The sequence below is a fragment of the Cadophora gregata genome (genome assembly GCF_030347475.1).
Source record: "Cadophora gregata isolate MNR1 chromosome Unknown scaffold_17, whole genome shotgun sequence".
NCBI classification, from domain to species: domain Eukaryota; kingdom Fungi; phylum Ascomycota; class Leotiomycetes; order Helotiales; family Ploettnerulaceae; genus Cadophora; species Cadophora gregata.
Window position 1 is genome coordinate 1,432,457 of NW_026695940.1, and position 15,812 is coordinate 1,448,268.

Sequence of the window (15,812 nt, forward strand, 5' to 3'; positions counted from 1 at the left end):
CACCGTGGCGGCGCTAGGCCGTCTAGAGAGAAGAAGTGCGGAGGTGGTGTATAAGGATGAGAAGTGGTGGGGTTGGGTTAAAGGTGTACAGGACGAGGCAGGCGAGAGTAGAAGAGAGGAGAAAGAAACCAAGAGAGTCAAAGCCGAAGCTGCTATGTTTCGGAGGTATTGGAAGGCTGCAGAGTCAAGATTACGTGATCTCAAGAGGAAGGAGGAGGCGAAGCGGCAGGATGCTTATCTTGATCAAATTTATCGAGAGAGAATAGCTGAAAAAGCTCGGAATGGGGAGGCGCACGGTGGTGCTGAAGATGAGAATGAGATGGACTGGGATCCTATTGAGGATGTTCTGGATGATAACAGAGGGAGTTACATTGGTCAGTGTCTACTCTTGAGGATTGGTGATATAGTACTGACCTTGGGCACTAGATCTCATACAGAATTTCCTCTGGATGGCTGTGCTAGATGACAGGGTCGACGATCTAGTTCAACAAGAAAATACTCCCCCTGCCACGCCAGCCGAGGAACCACCAACGCCAGTTGAGACATCCCAAGAGCCAGCAACGCCTCAACCCATTAAACCCTCCCACTCTTCCAAAAAGGCGAAAGCCAAAAAGAAGAAATCCCAAACTCCTTCCAAAAAGCCCTCATCGCCCGAGGCCCAATCACAGAAACCCGACAAAACCCTCATCGAATCTAAATCCGAGATGTACGAACGTCTAACCCAAGGCGTCGACTTCGAAAGCAGCCGAGTAAAAGGCATGCGCATCGCCGGTACTATCGAAAACCCGGTCATAACAACCAAAACCATTACCTTCCCCGAAGATGAAACCGCGCGACTCCTCTCTGAAATCTCTGAAATCAAGAACTTGCTCTTCTGTCGTCTCGTTCTAGGTCACGCGGCGCTTCTACCTGCAGCACTTCGTGCGAATTCCGTCGAGGAATTCCTCGCCGACGAGGAAGTCACTGCTAGTGCGCTGCGAGATCTCTGCTTGAAAATGGAGAATCCCGGGTTACAGGAAACCCGCGATGCGTGCGCTGATCTCTTTCGTGCTGACGAGGAACCCGAAGAGGAAGACGTCGATATCGTGATGGCAGACGAGGGGGTCAAAGAGGCGGATGAATACGACGATATTTTCAAGCCGAAGAAAGGAAAAGGAGCGTTACCAGATAAATGGCTCCCGAAGCGAGATGTGAAGAAAGCTATCCCGGTCATGGGCGCTCCGAATGTCACGTACGACACTATGGTATGTAGCACTGAAGGAGGTGCGGTTTCTTTTGGGAAGGTGGAAGATAATAAGACGCCACGGAAGAAGATCCGGGTTAAGATTTGTGGGAGATCGATCTGGAATTATCCAAGTGATAAGGCGATGAGTAGGGGCGGGTGGTTGCATTTCTGTATCATTGCGAAGGATAGCGACTTGCATGATGCTATTAAGCTCTGTAGGCATTGGGATGAGTTTTTTGAGCTGAACATATTGGCTATCTGGGGATACTTTCCGGGCAAGAAGTGGGCCGAGTGGGTGAGGAATAGAGGTCGTCAGCAGATGTTGCAACTTGTAAGTATGGTCGATGGCCGACGGGGGCTTTATTCATTGCGTATCTGACTGACCAATACAGGGCTTCATCGCCTATTTCGAGACTCAGGATCCAGATGCCAAAGATCTAACCATCCATCGACAACAAGGCGGACGTCGCGGCCCAAATCGTCGTGCTCATATGGTATTCGAAGCCCGGAATTGGATTTGTGCCCACATCAAACGAGACGATCAAGCCAGTCGTCGCTTCGTTCAATACCTTGCCATGCAGCGTCATCGTCTACTCGTCCTAGTACGAGATGCCGAGACAGGCAACCTTGTTCTCAAGCCTCCAGAGGAAGAACGTTGGCTGTGGCGACAGAAGGCAGGGCTTGGGCGAGCTTCAAAGAACGAGTGGGATGTCATCAAGAGCGTTGGACCACAGTTCTTTGAGGATATGGAGAAGTACCGTGGCTGGAACTTCTCGTTCAAAGAGTACTACGATGTGTTTGTCTGGGATTTAGAGCCTGGAGAGTGCTTTCCTGTGCTCTACAACACTGTCCAAGAGGTATGCGATCAGACCGTCTCCGGTGTTGGAACCTTGCTGACGTGATATAGATGATGTTCAAAGCCCTTCGCTGCAGGAAAGGCGCCGATATGTACAACCTCGCAGCACCAATACTCAAGACCCTCTATAGCGACAAAATTACCCATCGAGTCCGAGATATCAAGCCCGGCGAAAATGCCATGAGCATCTACGACGACATCAATCAAGCAGAGACCAAATTCTTCTACAGCAAAATTGAGGACGACGCAGACATGGAAGTGCGTCGTGTGTATGATGAGCCCGACGTCTTCCCTCCCAACCTCCTTTACAACGAAGCAGATGTCCTAGAAGATGCAATTCTTTTCCCTGAAGAGCTTGCAGCCGACAAGTTGAGTCCGAAGGATATTGGAAAGATCTCGCCGCTTAAGGCTTGGGAGGATGAGGGCTTCTCGTTTCGGAAGTTTGTGGAAGGTTGGGAGTCGGAATATAGCGGGGAAGACTCCGAGGATGATGGTATGGAATGGGATACTGAATCTGGACTCCACAGTGAGGATGAGGAGGACGATGATTCCGATGGGGAGGATGAGGACGTGCTCGAACCAGGTGCTATCCTTTCGGACGACCATCATAGCGAAAATGAGGGCTTACCACTTAGTGAAAGCAATGGTAAAGCTTTCTCATTCCCAAAAGCTGACAGAGAGGAGATCATCTCTCGCCTGAAATACTCAGATGGATTGAAAGCAGCCATGCTGAAAAACTTGAAGCGACCAAAAGCTGAAGAGAGGAATCCCACAGATCCGCGGGTCATGCAGGAAGATTTCATGACTTTTCTCGACAAGGAAAAAGCCCAAAGTAACATATCTACTTCATCACTATTCTTCGCTGCCTCTGCTAGCCGATTCTTTTAGTTTTCACGAAAGTGTGGCACCAAGCTGATACCACACCACTTGCTCAGGCCCACTACATCGAAATGCTCGAGATGTGTCGCTCTAGCCGAAAATTCAACCACCGTACCTTCGACTGTCCAGCCACAATCCTCGCAATCAACCTCGTAGCCGACATGAGCGTTGATCATGGCGACTCCAAAGATCTCCATCGAGCAGTCGCCAAAATGACGCCGTTCTTCCACAAGGAATTCTTCGCTGCGGGCGCGATCGGAGAACCCTTCAAGTATTCGCTTATTTTCAATCAAGAAGCAAGAGCGAAAGAGTATCCGGACACAAGGTCCCATCGCTCGAACAAAATGCAGCCGGAGTCGTTTTGGGAGGACTTTGATAGAGAGATTGGGGAGGTTAAGGGGATTTGGGATTTGCCTCCTGAAAGGGATCTTACGATCCGGCCTATCATTGCACATCGTGAGTCCCCATGCACCATTTTCTTTGGGACATCAGTCCTTCACTTCACGAGTCATCGAGAGACATGACTCATCACACGCAGTGTACAAATCCGGCATAATCCGCAGCCGCGACGCCCACTTCGAAGGCCAAGCCATCGCCGCCGTCGAACCCCACCGCCTCAACACCCCAGACTTCTTCATCGACTGGCGTCTAAACATACCCACCGTCACGATGCCCCCTTCAACCAAGAACCCGCACCTCGTCCCTCCCCTCCTCACATTCGCGTCCTCGTTCGCCTCCCAGCACCCCACTGCCCGCTTCGCGGTCCTCACCCTCTGGAGCGCACCCTACTTCTACCCACTCATGCTCGGCCCCGAGAACCGCGACGGCACGTCCTTCCGCGACCTGGTTGGCCGAACGTACAATTTCATGTTCGTGCCGAAATGCATGCCATTTTCAGAATGGAGCATTCATCGCACTGCGACGTTGAGGCTGGAGCCGTGGAGGGAGTTCTTTGGGAGTAGGGTTGTGGTGAGGAGGGATAAGTTTCTGGTCATGGGTGTTGATGAGAGGGAGCTGTTTCGCTTGGCGAGTGCGTTGACTTTTGCGGTGCAGATGAGGCCGTGGAGGTTGGAGGTGGATCTTTGGAGGAGTTGGGTTAATGTTGATGTAGGCTTTTTGAGGGCGTTGGATGGGAAGTGGTTGGAGTAGAGTAGATTAGATTAGAGTAAAGTAGAGTAGGAAGGATTTTGGAATGGAGACCAGTATGTGTCTTCTTTCTACCACCTTACATCACAATGTGAGATCCAAAACTGCCAGTACTGGCCGACGATCAAACTTTATCAGAGTCGGAACCCAGCATAATTCCTCCATTTTGCCGCGCCACAGCCAGTTCGAGCCACACAAAACACCTCTCTATCAACTTCCACTCATCATCGTCACGAACTTAAACCTATATTCACCAACTCTCTGCAACATCCCTCTTCAATACACATATATGCTCCAGCGTGTCGTGTTCTTGTTCTTGTTCTTGTTTTTCTTTTTCTTTTTTTTTTCTTTTTGTTTACTTACTTACCTTACAGCAGCCACTACTCTCGCTAAATTTAGCCGAGAATGGAGATCCATTGATGCAGATGCGGATGCAGTGGTCTCTTGACACAGCTTTGTATTCCATGCAGGGCATTCCTCACCGATTCACCGATTTAAATCCCCTCTTTCTTTCTTGACCTCGCCTCTCTTGTTAGAGAATAGAACAAGTAAGTGTGGTCGATCTGCTACATCGCATCGATGAGACGAACGCGCGTCTAAAATTGCTGATGGATCGTACTGCGCTGATTAGGTAATAGGTATGCGAAAACTGAAAACATGAGGAAGTTGGTTCTTCCTTACTTTCTAGGTAGGTATTGTGACTTTGGGTCTTGCGCTGGTGATTGCAATAGTTCCCTTCTTCCGTTATTTTACAATCAAATCCTCTGTCAACAAGGCTATCCATGCTAACTTGAGTCGATATTTTGGATCACGATTTCACGACCCCTTCACTAACACTCTCCTTCTGCACCTCCGCCTTTCTTGATTGTATACGCTCCTGACCCTCCCCCACCATCTAGAATCGATATGCACAATTTTATCAGCCACATATCTGCCAACGGCCAATCGGGAACAGGAGTGCTATCCAACTGTAACAGTCCCGGCTACGGACACTGAACTCGGAGTCCAAACTGGCGCAGCGGAACTCGTGTACGTGACGTACAAGAAAACAGTTACGGTTTGCTGTACAGAATCAACGGTAAGTACAGAGACTATGACGGGTTGATGGTTGTCGTGAGTATTTATATGATGGAGGTTGAGGAAGTGATGAGTACAAAGTTTGAAGTTGAAGTTTGGTGTGAGTGCGAGTTGTTTTCTATTTCTGATCCCAAAGGTCTTTTTCATGTGACCCCTTTATTGGTGCTGAGAGAAGAGGCTGAGAATCGGTGTTTGAATGTGTTCACTGCCGACTTTTTGTGAACATATCACGCATTCTGCTACTGTTGATGAGACGAAATGTTGTGGGGATTAGCAGGAAAAGGGGCATGATTTTGGTGGTGAGCGTGGAAGGGGTGCATCTGACGATGAGGAGGAAATTTCGAAGTCTTGGGAAAGAGATCAATCTCATGATTGTACCACCAAGCCCCCTTGATTGCGTCTAGCATCTTACATTGGGTAGAAGTCTTTCCCAAGTACGCTGTCACGCGTAAAGCCAGCCATCCGGCGCGACCCTGTGAAATGATCTTCTCCTGCCTCCATACTTACAAAGGCCTGGTTCCTACTCCTTTGGGCTGCTTCCCAGATCTCGTCCATCCCGGTCGATCCATTTCTCACCATTCGTAGCTCGTAGAAATTGTAGACCAATTGATCCAACCTAACCCACGTGAACCCCTCATACCCTTCCACATACTCATGCCCCTTGACCGGGAAATCAGCTTCGATTACAAGAACGCGCAAGTCGTCGTAAAACGGACTTTGTGACAGCACAAGGTCGATACACGGAGGATCGATGACAAGGAAGGTGTTTGTAAGAAGTCCAGAACCAGCAATACCATTCTTCATATTTCCTGTGAATGTCTTCCCACAATATGGAGGATGGACACCATCGGACTCTTGGTACTCATCTGGATCATCCACGATTGACTTGAAAGCTTTTCGAAGGGCAGCGGCCCTTTGGTAGTTGGTTTCATCGTCCGTGGACACATTGTCCTCATTATCTGGGCTACCATTTGTGGAGGGCGCGAAACAGTTAATAGGCGCATTGAACGAAAGCAGTTGCCACTTCTCATCGATGATGCCCTTTGAACCGTTGAACTTTAACGCATCCTGGAAGAAGCCACCTAGAAAACAGCCAAAGTCGTCAAGTTGTGCAGGATCAAGTTGTTGAGCAGCAGAATCGTAGAGACATACATAACCCCTATCGGCTTTCCTTGTTCATACAAGTCTTGGATCCATTTCTTCGCGAAAGGTAAAGCGCCATTCGCAATAATGGCTTTCTTCGCATTATAGGCGGCACGATCTCTTGACCAGAACTCGTGCATGGCGATGGAAAATGCAGCCATCTCAAGCGGGCCAAGGTGCTGACAGAGTACACAATCTTCTTCTATTGCCTCTAAACTGATCCATTTTCTTGCTTTGAGATAAACTTTAGACTCCTCACGTGTCCTCGGAGTCCAGAACTTATTCTTCAGTACTGCAACCTCCTCACTCGTGAGGTCTTCGTGGTGAGAAATGGCTTTCTCAAGAAGCTGGTCACGTGAAAGATTGGTGGCAATAGCGATGTTGGCACTCTCAACGTCCTCGTCAGGCAGATCAAGAAGCATACGACGCTCTGCCTCAGTAACTCCTGGCGGAGAAGACAGAGCTTTGGCTTTCAGCGTGGGCCATGCGGCTATGAGATCTTCTGCCGTGGTAACATTTCGCAATGTCCTCATTGTGACGACGTATGTCGGCATCTCTGCCGTTTCAGAAGATGCCATCGAGGCGCTTTATCTCGCAGAAGAATGCTTAAGACTCAGCGGCTTTTGCTGAGACACTGGGCGGCAATGTTCCAGGGTTCTGGGTTCTGATTTGGGTGATAGAACGTGCAAGGCAAGGTGGAATATGGGTTTTCAAAACCTCGTACTCCGGTTCAAGTTGGTTACCTCGTACGAAAGGGGTGCTGCAGTGGGTCTCGTCTAATCTGGGCGGTAAGCGTCATCGGGCATTCCCGATTAGGGTAGATAAGCTTTATACTCATTTGATGAGCATCCCTCTATGATTTGTCTAGGGATATATAATGGTATAATGCCTTGTGCTCATAAACCCTAAGTCGAGTTCATTTCAAGATCTTGTCTCAGGTTATTCTCATCTCGCGGCGGCATGTAAACTTGGTATCTTAGGTACGCTCTTTAGCTCGATTTCCCTTGATAGGTAGATCTGGAGTCAGCGAGAGATACTTTTTGTGCTTGATACGGATACACCTCTGGCATTTGGATTGAAGTGGAGTATATCTTCGGCAAGGTGTCTTTGAGTAATGTCTGGATGACCTCAACCTGCCGCAAGTGTTGTAGTTATATCAAGGCACGTCATTATGGATCACGGACTTTTTGACAATTATGGAACTACGACATTCTTGCTCTAAATATGATAGTCTTGACATTCCTTGGGCGCTTTCTCTCTCATAGAGGAGCTAGTATCAGGTCCAGCCTTTATTCATAAGCGAGATTTTGATTTGGTGGAAACCACATCTACACTAGGCCTATTGCTTGGACCTTCAATTTCAGGATCACTGGTAGCAGTCGTTGTTTATTTCTATATGAATGTGGCTCTTGGTAGGAAAACATCAGGATCCCAATGGCTGGCAGGGTTAGATCGACCAGTGCTGACATTCTGAATACAGGGATTTTGTACGTCGGAATGTCGGCGGCTTCCTTTTCTTTCCTCGAAAGCTGGTGAGGATTGACATGAATGTAGAATACCTTGTTCTTACGTTTAAGATATCTGGCTGTAACTGCCTCTCATGTAATGTGCTCGCTTCGTTTGTTGATATTGCTGATTGCGCAGGAAAACAACGATGAAAAGGGTTGCTCTTCTCGGAGCTGAGTGGATTTTGCAACACTCAGTTCTCGAGCACACTGAAAATAAGTGGTCGCAGAATTGGAGGATCTCGAGTTTCAACATATCACAATTGCAAAGCCTGTACCAATTTTGTGTTCAGAGGGCAGCGCCACAATGAATTCAGGACCATATCCATACAAGGCGACAACAATGCAGTGCACTGCTTGACATTATATTTAGCTTGATTTCCTTGGGCTTTACACCCACCCATATCGGCAATGCCGTGATCAAAATTGGCTCTGAACTTGTTACTTTAAGCTCCCGAACTCAAAGTATAATTTCATCTTGGCGAAAGTATGATGTTAAACGGGGAGGCCAAGATCCAATCCCACTCACCATCGCACATATATCGCTGTAAATACTGACAGTACAGACCTTTGTCACGTCAACATAAATAGATACACATTTGTTATTCTACATATCCGAAACCTGAATATCACCCGCTTTGCACTTTCAGATTAAAATTGCGAATCGGAATCATAATCATGCCCGTTCCCAGTTGAGCAGCTGGATGTCGCTTGAATACCGGATCTAGCCTTGGCAGACAACAACACAGCCAATCCCTGCAGAACCTTATTCTGATCATCGCCGGAGCTCGAGTTCATTCAGAAGGTGCTTACGGTAGATCTAAGATAAAGAATTATGCGACAACACCTCGATTTAGACAGGTCTTTGCGTCAATCATGGAGATCTAGTCTTGGCTGCTCGGGCAGCTCCGATGCGAAGTCTTCGACGGAGTACCGCGAGGAAAGAAATCCTTCACCGATAAGTACAAATTACAGGACTCATGGAAATACAGTAACGAATAAGTCGCCAACGAAGCAGAGATGACCTAGGGTCTAGTGTCTCCAGAAAATAAATTGTATGACAACGATTGGGGCCCTCTCCTTTGATTTCCTATCTAAACCTCGGCTCGGCAAATGTCCCAAACCGAAGTCTGGGGAAACAACATGTCGATAGCAAGACCGATCGGAGGGACGGAGGTAGATATTCGAGATATTCCAAGATACGGCATTGTTTTGTTTAGTATTGCAGTCTGGTGGTCCTTTTTAGAGTCAGGGCCAAGAGCCGAGTTGGGCCAAATCCCGCGAAGTGTGGAGAGAATATACGGGTCGCAGACGGCACCCTGCTTCTGAACGTCCGATCTCTCTCCGTAGATCTAAGCATTTGTATTGCAGGCAAGCTCGCCTAATTGGAAATACCGAAAGGCTTGTATCCAGAATTGTCAACTGTTTTGCAACCAAACCCGAAGGACAGAAGCAACATTGAACTGTTTGTAATGGGCAACGAACATTTTTTTCTGGGATGTTTTAGGATCATTCATCTCACTCATCCAAAACGTAGACTGAAGATGCTCATCAAGAGCATACCGGACTTGTACTTCTCAATCGCGACCCGGGGCATTTCCAGTTAACACCCGGTTTCTCTACTTGGCACGGCTGTAGATCTACCAGATTTGCATGACCTTCTATTCGGGGTCTCTTGGCCCTTGATTGCATGTCTTGGAATTCTGCTGTGGAGATTTCTAAACTAACCGTCGAGATAACGACATCGACGGACTTGACACATGTAATCGAAACATCCCAACCCCAGAAGCCAGACAGCAAAGTACAAATATCTCTCCCATCGCCATAATGTGAAAGAAGCCACCCCTCTCAACTTCAGCCCCACGCTCTCTCCTCCTTACAAGGTCTTCTTCATCATGGTCCGCTTCACTCTTCTCGCGTCCCTGCTCGCGGGTGCCATCACCACCGTCTCGGCCCATCCCCAGCAACGCGATCCATCTCGACAAATTGGTTGCGGTACCGAACCACCTGCGGAGTTCCTAGAGGCAGCATCCCAGATCAGCGAATGGGAGAAGGAGCACTTCACCAACGCCACCAGAACTGAGAGTGCTCGTGCGGCCACCGTTACCATCGACACCTACATCCATGTCGTGGCTAGAAGCACTGCCTTGTCAGGAGGATATGTGCCTCAATCTCAGTTGACGAACCAGATTAGTGTTCTAAACGAACATTATGGTGTGTTAATTCCTTTCTGTTGTGATGTTGCAGGGAAAAGTTAACACTATGAATAGCTCCTACTGGTTTCCAATTCAAGCTCATCTCAACTGATTACACTGTCAACACTGCCTGGGCTGCTGATGTCAATGGAAACGACGTAGCCATGAAGAGGGCTCTCCGCAAGGGAACTTACAGCTCCTTAAACATCTACTTCCAATACACCGTTTCTGGATTTCTTGGATACGCTCAATTCCCTCAAGTCGCTGCTGTTGGATCAACTGCTTACATGTAAGTCATTCTGTCTCTGAGATACAGAGACTCTTGTGCTGACTATTCTACTCTAGCACTGATGGTCTTAACATCCTCTATACCACCACCCCAGGCGGCTCTCTCAGAAACTACAACCTCGGTGGAACAGTTACCCACGAGGTCGGTCACTGGCTTGGACTTTTCCACGTCTTCCAAGGAGGCTGCTCTGGCAGTGGAGACATGATTGCCGACACCCCACCTCAGCTCACCTTGACCGATGGATGCCCTGTCGGACAAGATTCTTGCTCTGGTGGCGGAGTTGACTCAATACACAACTACATGGATTATTCTTATGAGTACGTATATCCTGTTTCCAACCGCTCACTTACTCGTGATTTTTTGATGTTTTTTTCTTTGGGCGATAGCTAATGTTTTCGTAGTACTTGCTACGAGTCTTTCACTCCAAACCAGATCACCAGAATGACCAACATGTGGTCTACTTACCGTGATGGTTTGTAAGCTCTTTTGAATTGTGGAAACTGAAGGACTGGGCTTGTGTTGTTGGACTGAAGTTGTCAGCGGGGCATGCTAAACCGGTTTGAGTAACAGAAAGTGGCTTTTGTTGCTTCATAAGCTCCGTCTTGAACTTAGACATTGTAAATCAACTCTTGTAACTCCCAATTTTACGTTCAATACACTTTTTGAGACCTGCGTTATGGAAGGGCATTGTTGCCTGTTCAACCAGATCACAACTATTATCGCCAACCCTTGGTGGCAAAAGCCCATTCCTCGTGAAGCTGGGCAATAATCCCCCAAGAGAATTGGCTTTCTTCCCAAGTCATATACCTGGACGTCATGACTCTTCAGCAAAGTTTGCCTCGTAAGACACCAAGCGCTTCCAAGCTACATGCCAAAAAAGTATTGTCACCAGGTCTACATTTCATGCTTCTCGGAAAGTTCGGGGATGGACATCTGGAGTGTGGATATCTTGGAAAAGAGAGCCCGAACACTCTACCTGTGATTGCAAGTGGCAAGTGCATGATGCACACTTGACCATTCGGGTCTCCTCGCAGTGTTTCCATGTATGTGGAAGTCTCAAAATCCCTTTTCTTCTGCGAAGGCTTCCAACCTCATAGCATAACAATCTCCGTTGTTTAATGCTTAGCATCATCGAACTTGCTATTCCTGACTTTCCAAAATCAATGTTTCCCTCACTTGTGATATGGCAGTACATGGCGAAGTGTATAGTACACCTGTGCGACCTGCAAAACCATCTTGATTCAAGTTGTCAGTACATGCAAACCAGATGTCGGAACGGGCGAAGCTTACCTGGAAGATTCCTAGTAACATAGTTGCTCCTCCCATCATCATCACTGCCTAAAGTACATGTTCAGCTCATGAATGCCATGCTCGAAGTTACGATTTTCTTACCCAGAAAGTCCACCACCGCGAAATATCACGTTTATCGGACCACAACTGCCACATGTCTTCCGGCTTGTCTCGCTGTACGCAGTCTTGAAGCTTCAATAAGCGAGTGCCTAGAAATGCGAAGCTGTCCGAGTTATATTGCGAGACTGGATCTTCGATATCACATTGATCGAAAATGCGCGACACCTCTGTGCTATCCCATCTCTGCCCGCATAGTATGCGCAGCAAAGGGTCGAGTGGACCATTCTGACCTGGTAACCGCACACCTTCGAGTTGATTAAATGCGGTATATGAGCCTCTGTCCATGCCAAATATCAGACGATACGAGGCGAGGACTTCTCTCAGATACTCATCTGCGTAATCGGTCTCTGGTTGGCACCACTCATCTAGAGCGTCACTAAATAGCCTTTGATTATCAGTCCAGATTGCAAAGTAAGCAGTGATGGAATGCTTACTGATTCAATGGCCCACTCTCCTTGCTTGGGGTCATGACGATGCAAATTGAGGGGAATTGGAAGAGCTTGAGAGTTTTTGTATGCAGGTCGAATTCCAAATGTAGACTCATGCAATCAACCCACTCGATTTGTACTTTGCTCATTTTGGAGAGAGCAGAAAAGCTAATGTTCGTCACATCGATCCACCGATCATGAGCATGGGTGCGTGCCACCTCAAACGTTTTGTTGCTCCCTCCCTTCCGCTCAGGAATTATTGCTCCGAAGTTTCGCAGCAAATCAACCAATGATCGGTCTCGATATTCTGTGCTTTGTTGATAAGTTTTGATCGTATGGCTTCTCTTTCCAAGTGATTGAAGTGGGATCCGCGTACCCTCGTATGCATGGATGATTGGAGCTCCGTCGGCGGGAAGAAAACTATCGTGTTTGAACAGCTCCAGCAGCATGTTGCTTCCATTAATGCTCGGCGTGTAGAGGAGAGCTGGAATATTTTAGCGATCAGAATTGTTTATGCTCGATTCTACATACTTATCCAACCAATGGCTGCAAACACTAGACGAGTTACGACGACGCGGTCATCATAGACTTCTTTCACCACTCTCAAGTTATACAAATCGTCCACGATGTCAGTCAAAGCGATTTCCCTTCTTTGAAGAGCACCGACGACTATTGTTAGTAAGCGCATCGCTGCTTCAAAGTCAGATTCTACTGGGAAGTACGAAGGTAGCTTAACGTTGTTCAACACTTGACGAAAGAGCGGAATCCAAGCTTCACGGATGCGGGATTCCAGAAAGCTGAGATACCAAGTCCAAGCTGCTTCAGCAACAGTAGACCGAACGCTTCCACCGGTCACCGCGAATATAAAAGCCCCCTGCGCAGCCGAGATTGGTCCTTTCATGTCTGGGGAAGCAGATTGGGAAGCGAGTCTTGGCCATGTTGACGACGGGAGACATAAGATTTGCCCTAGTTTGCTGTTTATTGAGCCCGAGGATCTCGTACAGCTGCTCCCAACATCCGAATCCACAATTTTCGTCAATCGGCTCTAGATACCGTCAATATGCAGTACATCAATTCAAGTGTGGACTTACAGAATTACTCCATTTCGAACTGCCAAACCCAAGCATTGCCCTTTTCGGAGGGTCGCTTTGAGCTTCGATGTCTTGAATATCAAGGAGGCCTGTCGTATGGGTGGATTGATTGTTGGATTCTAGGTGTACTCTCAATTGTTCCAATCTTGTGTCGCGCCCGGCTTGGTTCTGTGCAAGTCTTCTTAAGGAATCCGAAGTGAGCAAGCCAAGGTCAATTCCTCCATTTGAGGGATCAGGAGAGACGCTCGTCATAGCCCTGTCCGCAGACAAAATAGCACTTCTATGGGAAGCCGCTGCTGGGGCCATTCCCTCGGCGTTGTGCACTGAGCCGATGCCATCATACTCGAGTGAAGAATTTCTGATACGGGGTACAGTCGGAGAAGAGTGGTTCCTTCCACCATCCATCACCCTTTTCAACTTGGGTCCCATCACTTCGTGTCGTGATCCAGCTTGTGGTGCTGCCAGAGACACCGTTCTAGCACCTCTCGAAGGTAATCGACCCAGCCGCAGTTTCGCCCATGACGATGTCAACACCCGTGTTCTTTTCTTCCTAATATTCGCGAGGGTCGAATTCAGGCTATCTCTTCGGTGTATTGCAAGAGCATTGCTAGGTATCGTTCCTTTCGTCAAAGTTTTGGCAGAGACTGGTGTCTGTTGTTTCAACTCAGCAAACTTGTTTCTCGACGTGATTGGTCCCAAGCAGAAAACGGCCGGATTCGTTGGAATATATGCGTTCATTGCAATTGGAACCGAGATTATCACGACCGAGGAGAAACTGTTGAATCCAGCCTCGATTTTTACCTCCTGTATGCCTATTAAAGGGATCATTCGCAACCATTCCGTCATCATTTCCGTCGACAACTCGTTTGGCTGAAAGCTTTCCTCAAGCCGAACCGCAAACAAAAGCCTGGGCACGAAACTCTCCATCACTGGTTTTGGTACCAGGGTGGGTAGTAACGCGCTCGACTTCACAATTGTGTCTGGTTCGTTTCGTGAAGAATCTGCTGATGACTCGTTTAAATCGGACTCAGGTGCACCCAATTGCTGCTCTGGTAACGCCAAATTATTTTCTGTCTCCATTCTACTTCGTACGGACACTTGAATACTCCGCGGGAAATGCGACTGCTGGGTGAGCTGTATGTGCATTGGTGCTGGTCGGTCTCTTCCAAGATCAGGTATATGACATTGCGCACGAATTAAGATGTTGCTGTAGAGTTCGCCGACTGAAAATGAAGGCTTCCGACTGAGCTCTAGGAGCTCGGTCACAAGGGCATTTGTGAATGAATATGGCCCGACTCCATTTGCTATCCCGTTATATGGACAGGCTGCTATAAGTTCTGTCACACCACTGCCTCCACCAGCGTTTGCAGTCCCAGCAGCGCAGCAGTCCAGGAGAATAAGGACATCACTTTCCGCTTGCTCGAGGAGTACTTGAATGCCGCTCCATTGGACCGGTTTATTACGAGACTGGGCATGAGATCTAGATCTGTCCTGCAGACTGAGTGAGAATGTGTCAGCGAAGCGTTCAGAGTACCGAGATAACATTCTCCGTCTGATTTGGGATTGAGAGGTACCCTCTGGAAGTGGGCATCGAGACGGGGAGATAGTACCTCGTCCACTCAAGCAGTCGAGTTTTCGTCAACCTTCCATGCCCAGCATAGTACACGATTTTTAGATGCTCTCTATCATTAGGAGCCGGGTCCACAAAGGCCATGATCCTCCGGTTCAGCGCTAGATGCGAGCCCAGTGAAGGAATTTTCCATTCTTCGACATTATAATTGTAGACGTCCCGAAATACTCGAACTACTTCGGCGATCTCTAATGAGACTGGAAGTCTCGGGTCTTCATCCTGCCAACTGAGCACTAAGACAGAGACGCAAGAATATCTCGACGTCTTCTCGTTCGGGAATAATGCTTTTGCTGCATCCCGAAGGCCGGCTGTAAAATCTTGAAACTTGATATGGCGATTCCAGGAATCGATTTGGTGAGGGGCCGGAGGCGGACAAGTGCTCGTGCTACTTACGCTGGGTTGGTCGCTGGATGCATCACTTGTACTTTCCGACAGGCTCGAAGGCCTGCTATTCGGCTGGTCTGATAGTGATTGAGCATCCGTCATTTCTGTTAGGTTGACATCGAGCCTCTTATTTCTCGAAGGGAGTCCTTGATTGCGACTCTGGGCCGGTAGCCTTGTCGCTGTTTGCCAGACACCACTGCACCAAGGATGTTGTTAGGGAAGCGAGTGTCATTCCAAAGTACACCAGGGACTCCAGTAGAGGCTTTTACCTACTAGCTAGACGATGCGTACAGTTTCAAGAAGAAAATCTGGCAAAAGCTACGTTCATGAGGAGTTTGAGGTGGAGAGAAGCACGCGAGACTTTTGAAAGACATCCACCAATTTTCAAAAGAGACTGTACGTAATTTTCCATCGGCCATAAGATAAGAGGCAAACAAAAGAAATTTCAGTCCTCGTTGTAAAACCGGAAGTGAGCCTGATCGGTGAACCAAAGAAGACTAAGGCGAATCTTTGTGCCCGAGAAGGCTGAAGGCTTTTCATGTTACTGGCTCGAC

At 48.0% G+C, this 15,812-nt stretch overlaps 5 protein-coding genes across 5 annotated transcripts; 3 read left to right on the plus strand and 2 right to left on the minus strand.

Moving 5' to 3' along the window:
- Positions 1 to 154: 154 nt before the first annotated feature.
- Positions 155 to 2,969, plus strand: ONS95_006282 (uncharacterized protein; the record flags this gene model as incomplete). The annotated part of the gene is made up of 4 exons (XM_058499737.1): positions 155 to 374; positions 427 to 1,556; positions 1,618 to 2,082; positions 2,133 to 2,969. The coding sequence occupies 4 exons, from the start codon at positions 155 to 157 to the stop codon at positions 2,967 to 2,969; spliced, it is 2,652 nt and encodes an 883-aa protein (XP_058350781.1).
- Positions 2,970 to 3,031: 62 nt separating this feature from the next.
- Positions 3,032 to 4,109, plus strand: ONS95_006283 (uncharacterized protein; the record flags this gene model as incomplete). Its single annotated transcript, XM_058499738.1, has 2 exons — positions 3,032 to 3,416; positions 3,499 to 4,109. The coding sequence occupies 2 exons, from the start codon at positions 3,032 to 3,034 to the stop codon at positions 4,107 to 4,109; spliced, it is 996 nt and encodes a 331-aa protein (XP_058350782.1).
- A 1,482-nt stretch (positions 4,110 to 5,591) lies between these two features.
- Positions 5,592 to 6,904, minus strand: ONS95_006284 (uncharacterized protein; the record flags this gene model as incomplete). Its single annotated transcript, XM_058499739.1, has 3 exons — positions 5,592 to 6,147; positions 6,233 to 6,265; positions 6,336 to 6,904. 3 exons carry the CDS (start codon positions 6,902 to 6,904, stop codon positions 5,592 to 5,594), a joined length of 1,158 nt encoding a protein of 385 aa, XP_058350783.1.
- Positions 6,905 to 9,726: 2,822 nt separating this feature from the next.
- ONS95_006285 (uncharacterized protein) lies at positions 9,727 to 10,795 on the plus strand (the record flags this gene model as incomplete). The annotated part of the gene is made up of 4 exons (XM_058499740.1): positions 9,727 to 10,045; positions 10,102 to 10,315; positions 10,372 to 10,632; positions 10,717 to 10,795. 4 exons carry the CDS (start codon positions 9,727 to 9,729, stop codon positions 10,793 to 10,795), a joined length of 873 nt encoding a protein of 290 aa, XP_058350784.1.
- A 692-nt stretch (positions 10,796 to 11,487) lies between these two features.
- On the minus strand, positions 11,488 to 15,360 carry ONS95_006286 (uncharacterized protein; the record flags this gene model as incomplete). The annotated part of the gene is made up of 8 exons (XM_058499741.1): positions 11,488 to 11,550; positions 11,606 to 11,653; positions 11,708 to 12,110; positions 12,160 to 12,460; positions 12,530 to 12,637; positions 12,685 to 13,198; positions 13,245 to 14,742; positions 14,855 to 15,360. The coding sequence occupies 8 exons, from the start codon at positions 15,358 to 15,360 to the stop codon at positions 11,488 to 11,490; spliced, it is 3,441 nt and encodes a 1,146-aa protein (XP_058350785.1).
- Positions 15,361 to 15,812: the final 452 nt, after the last annotated feature.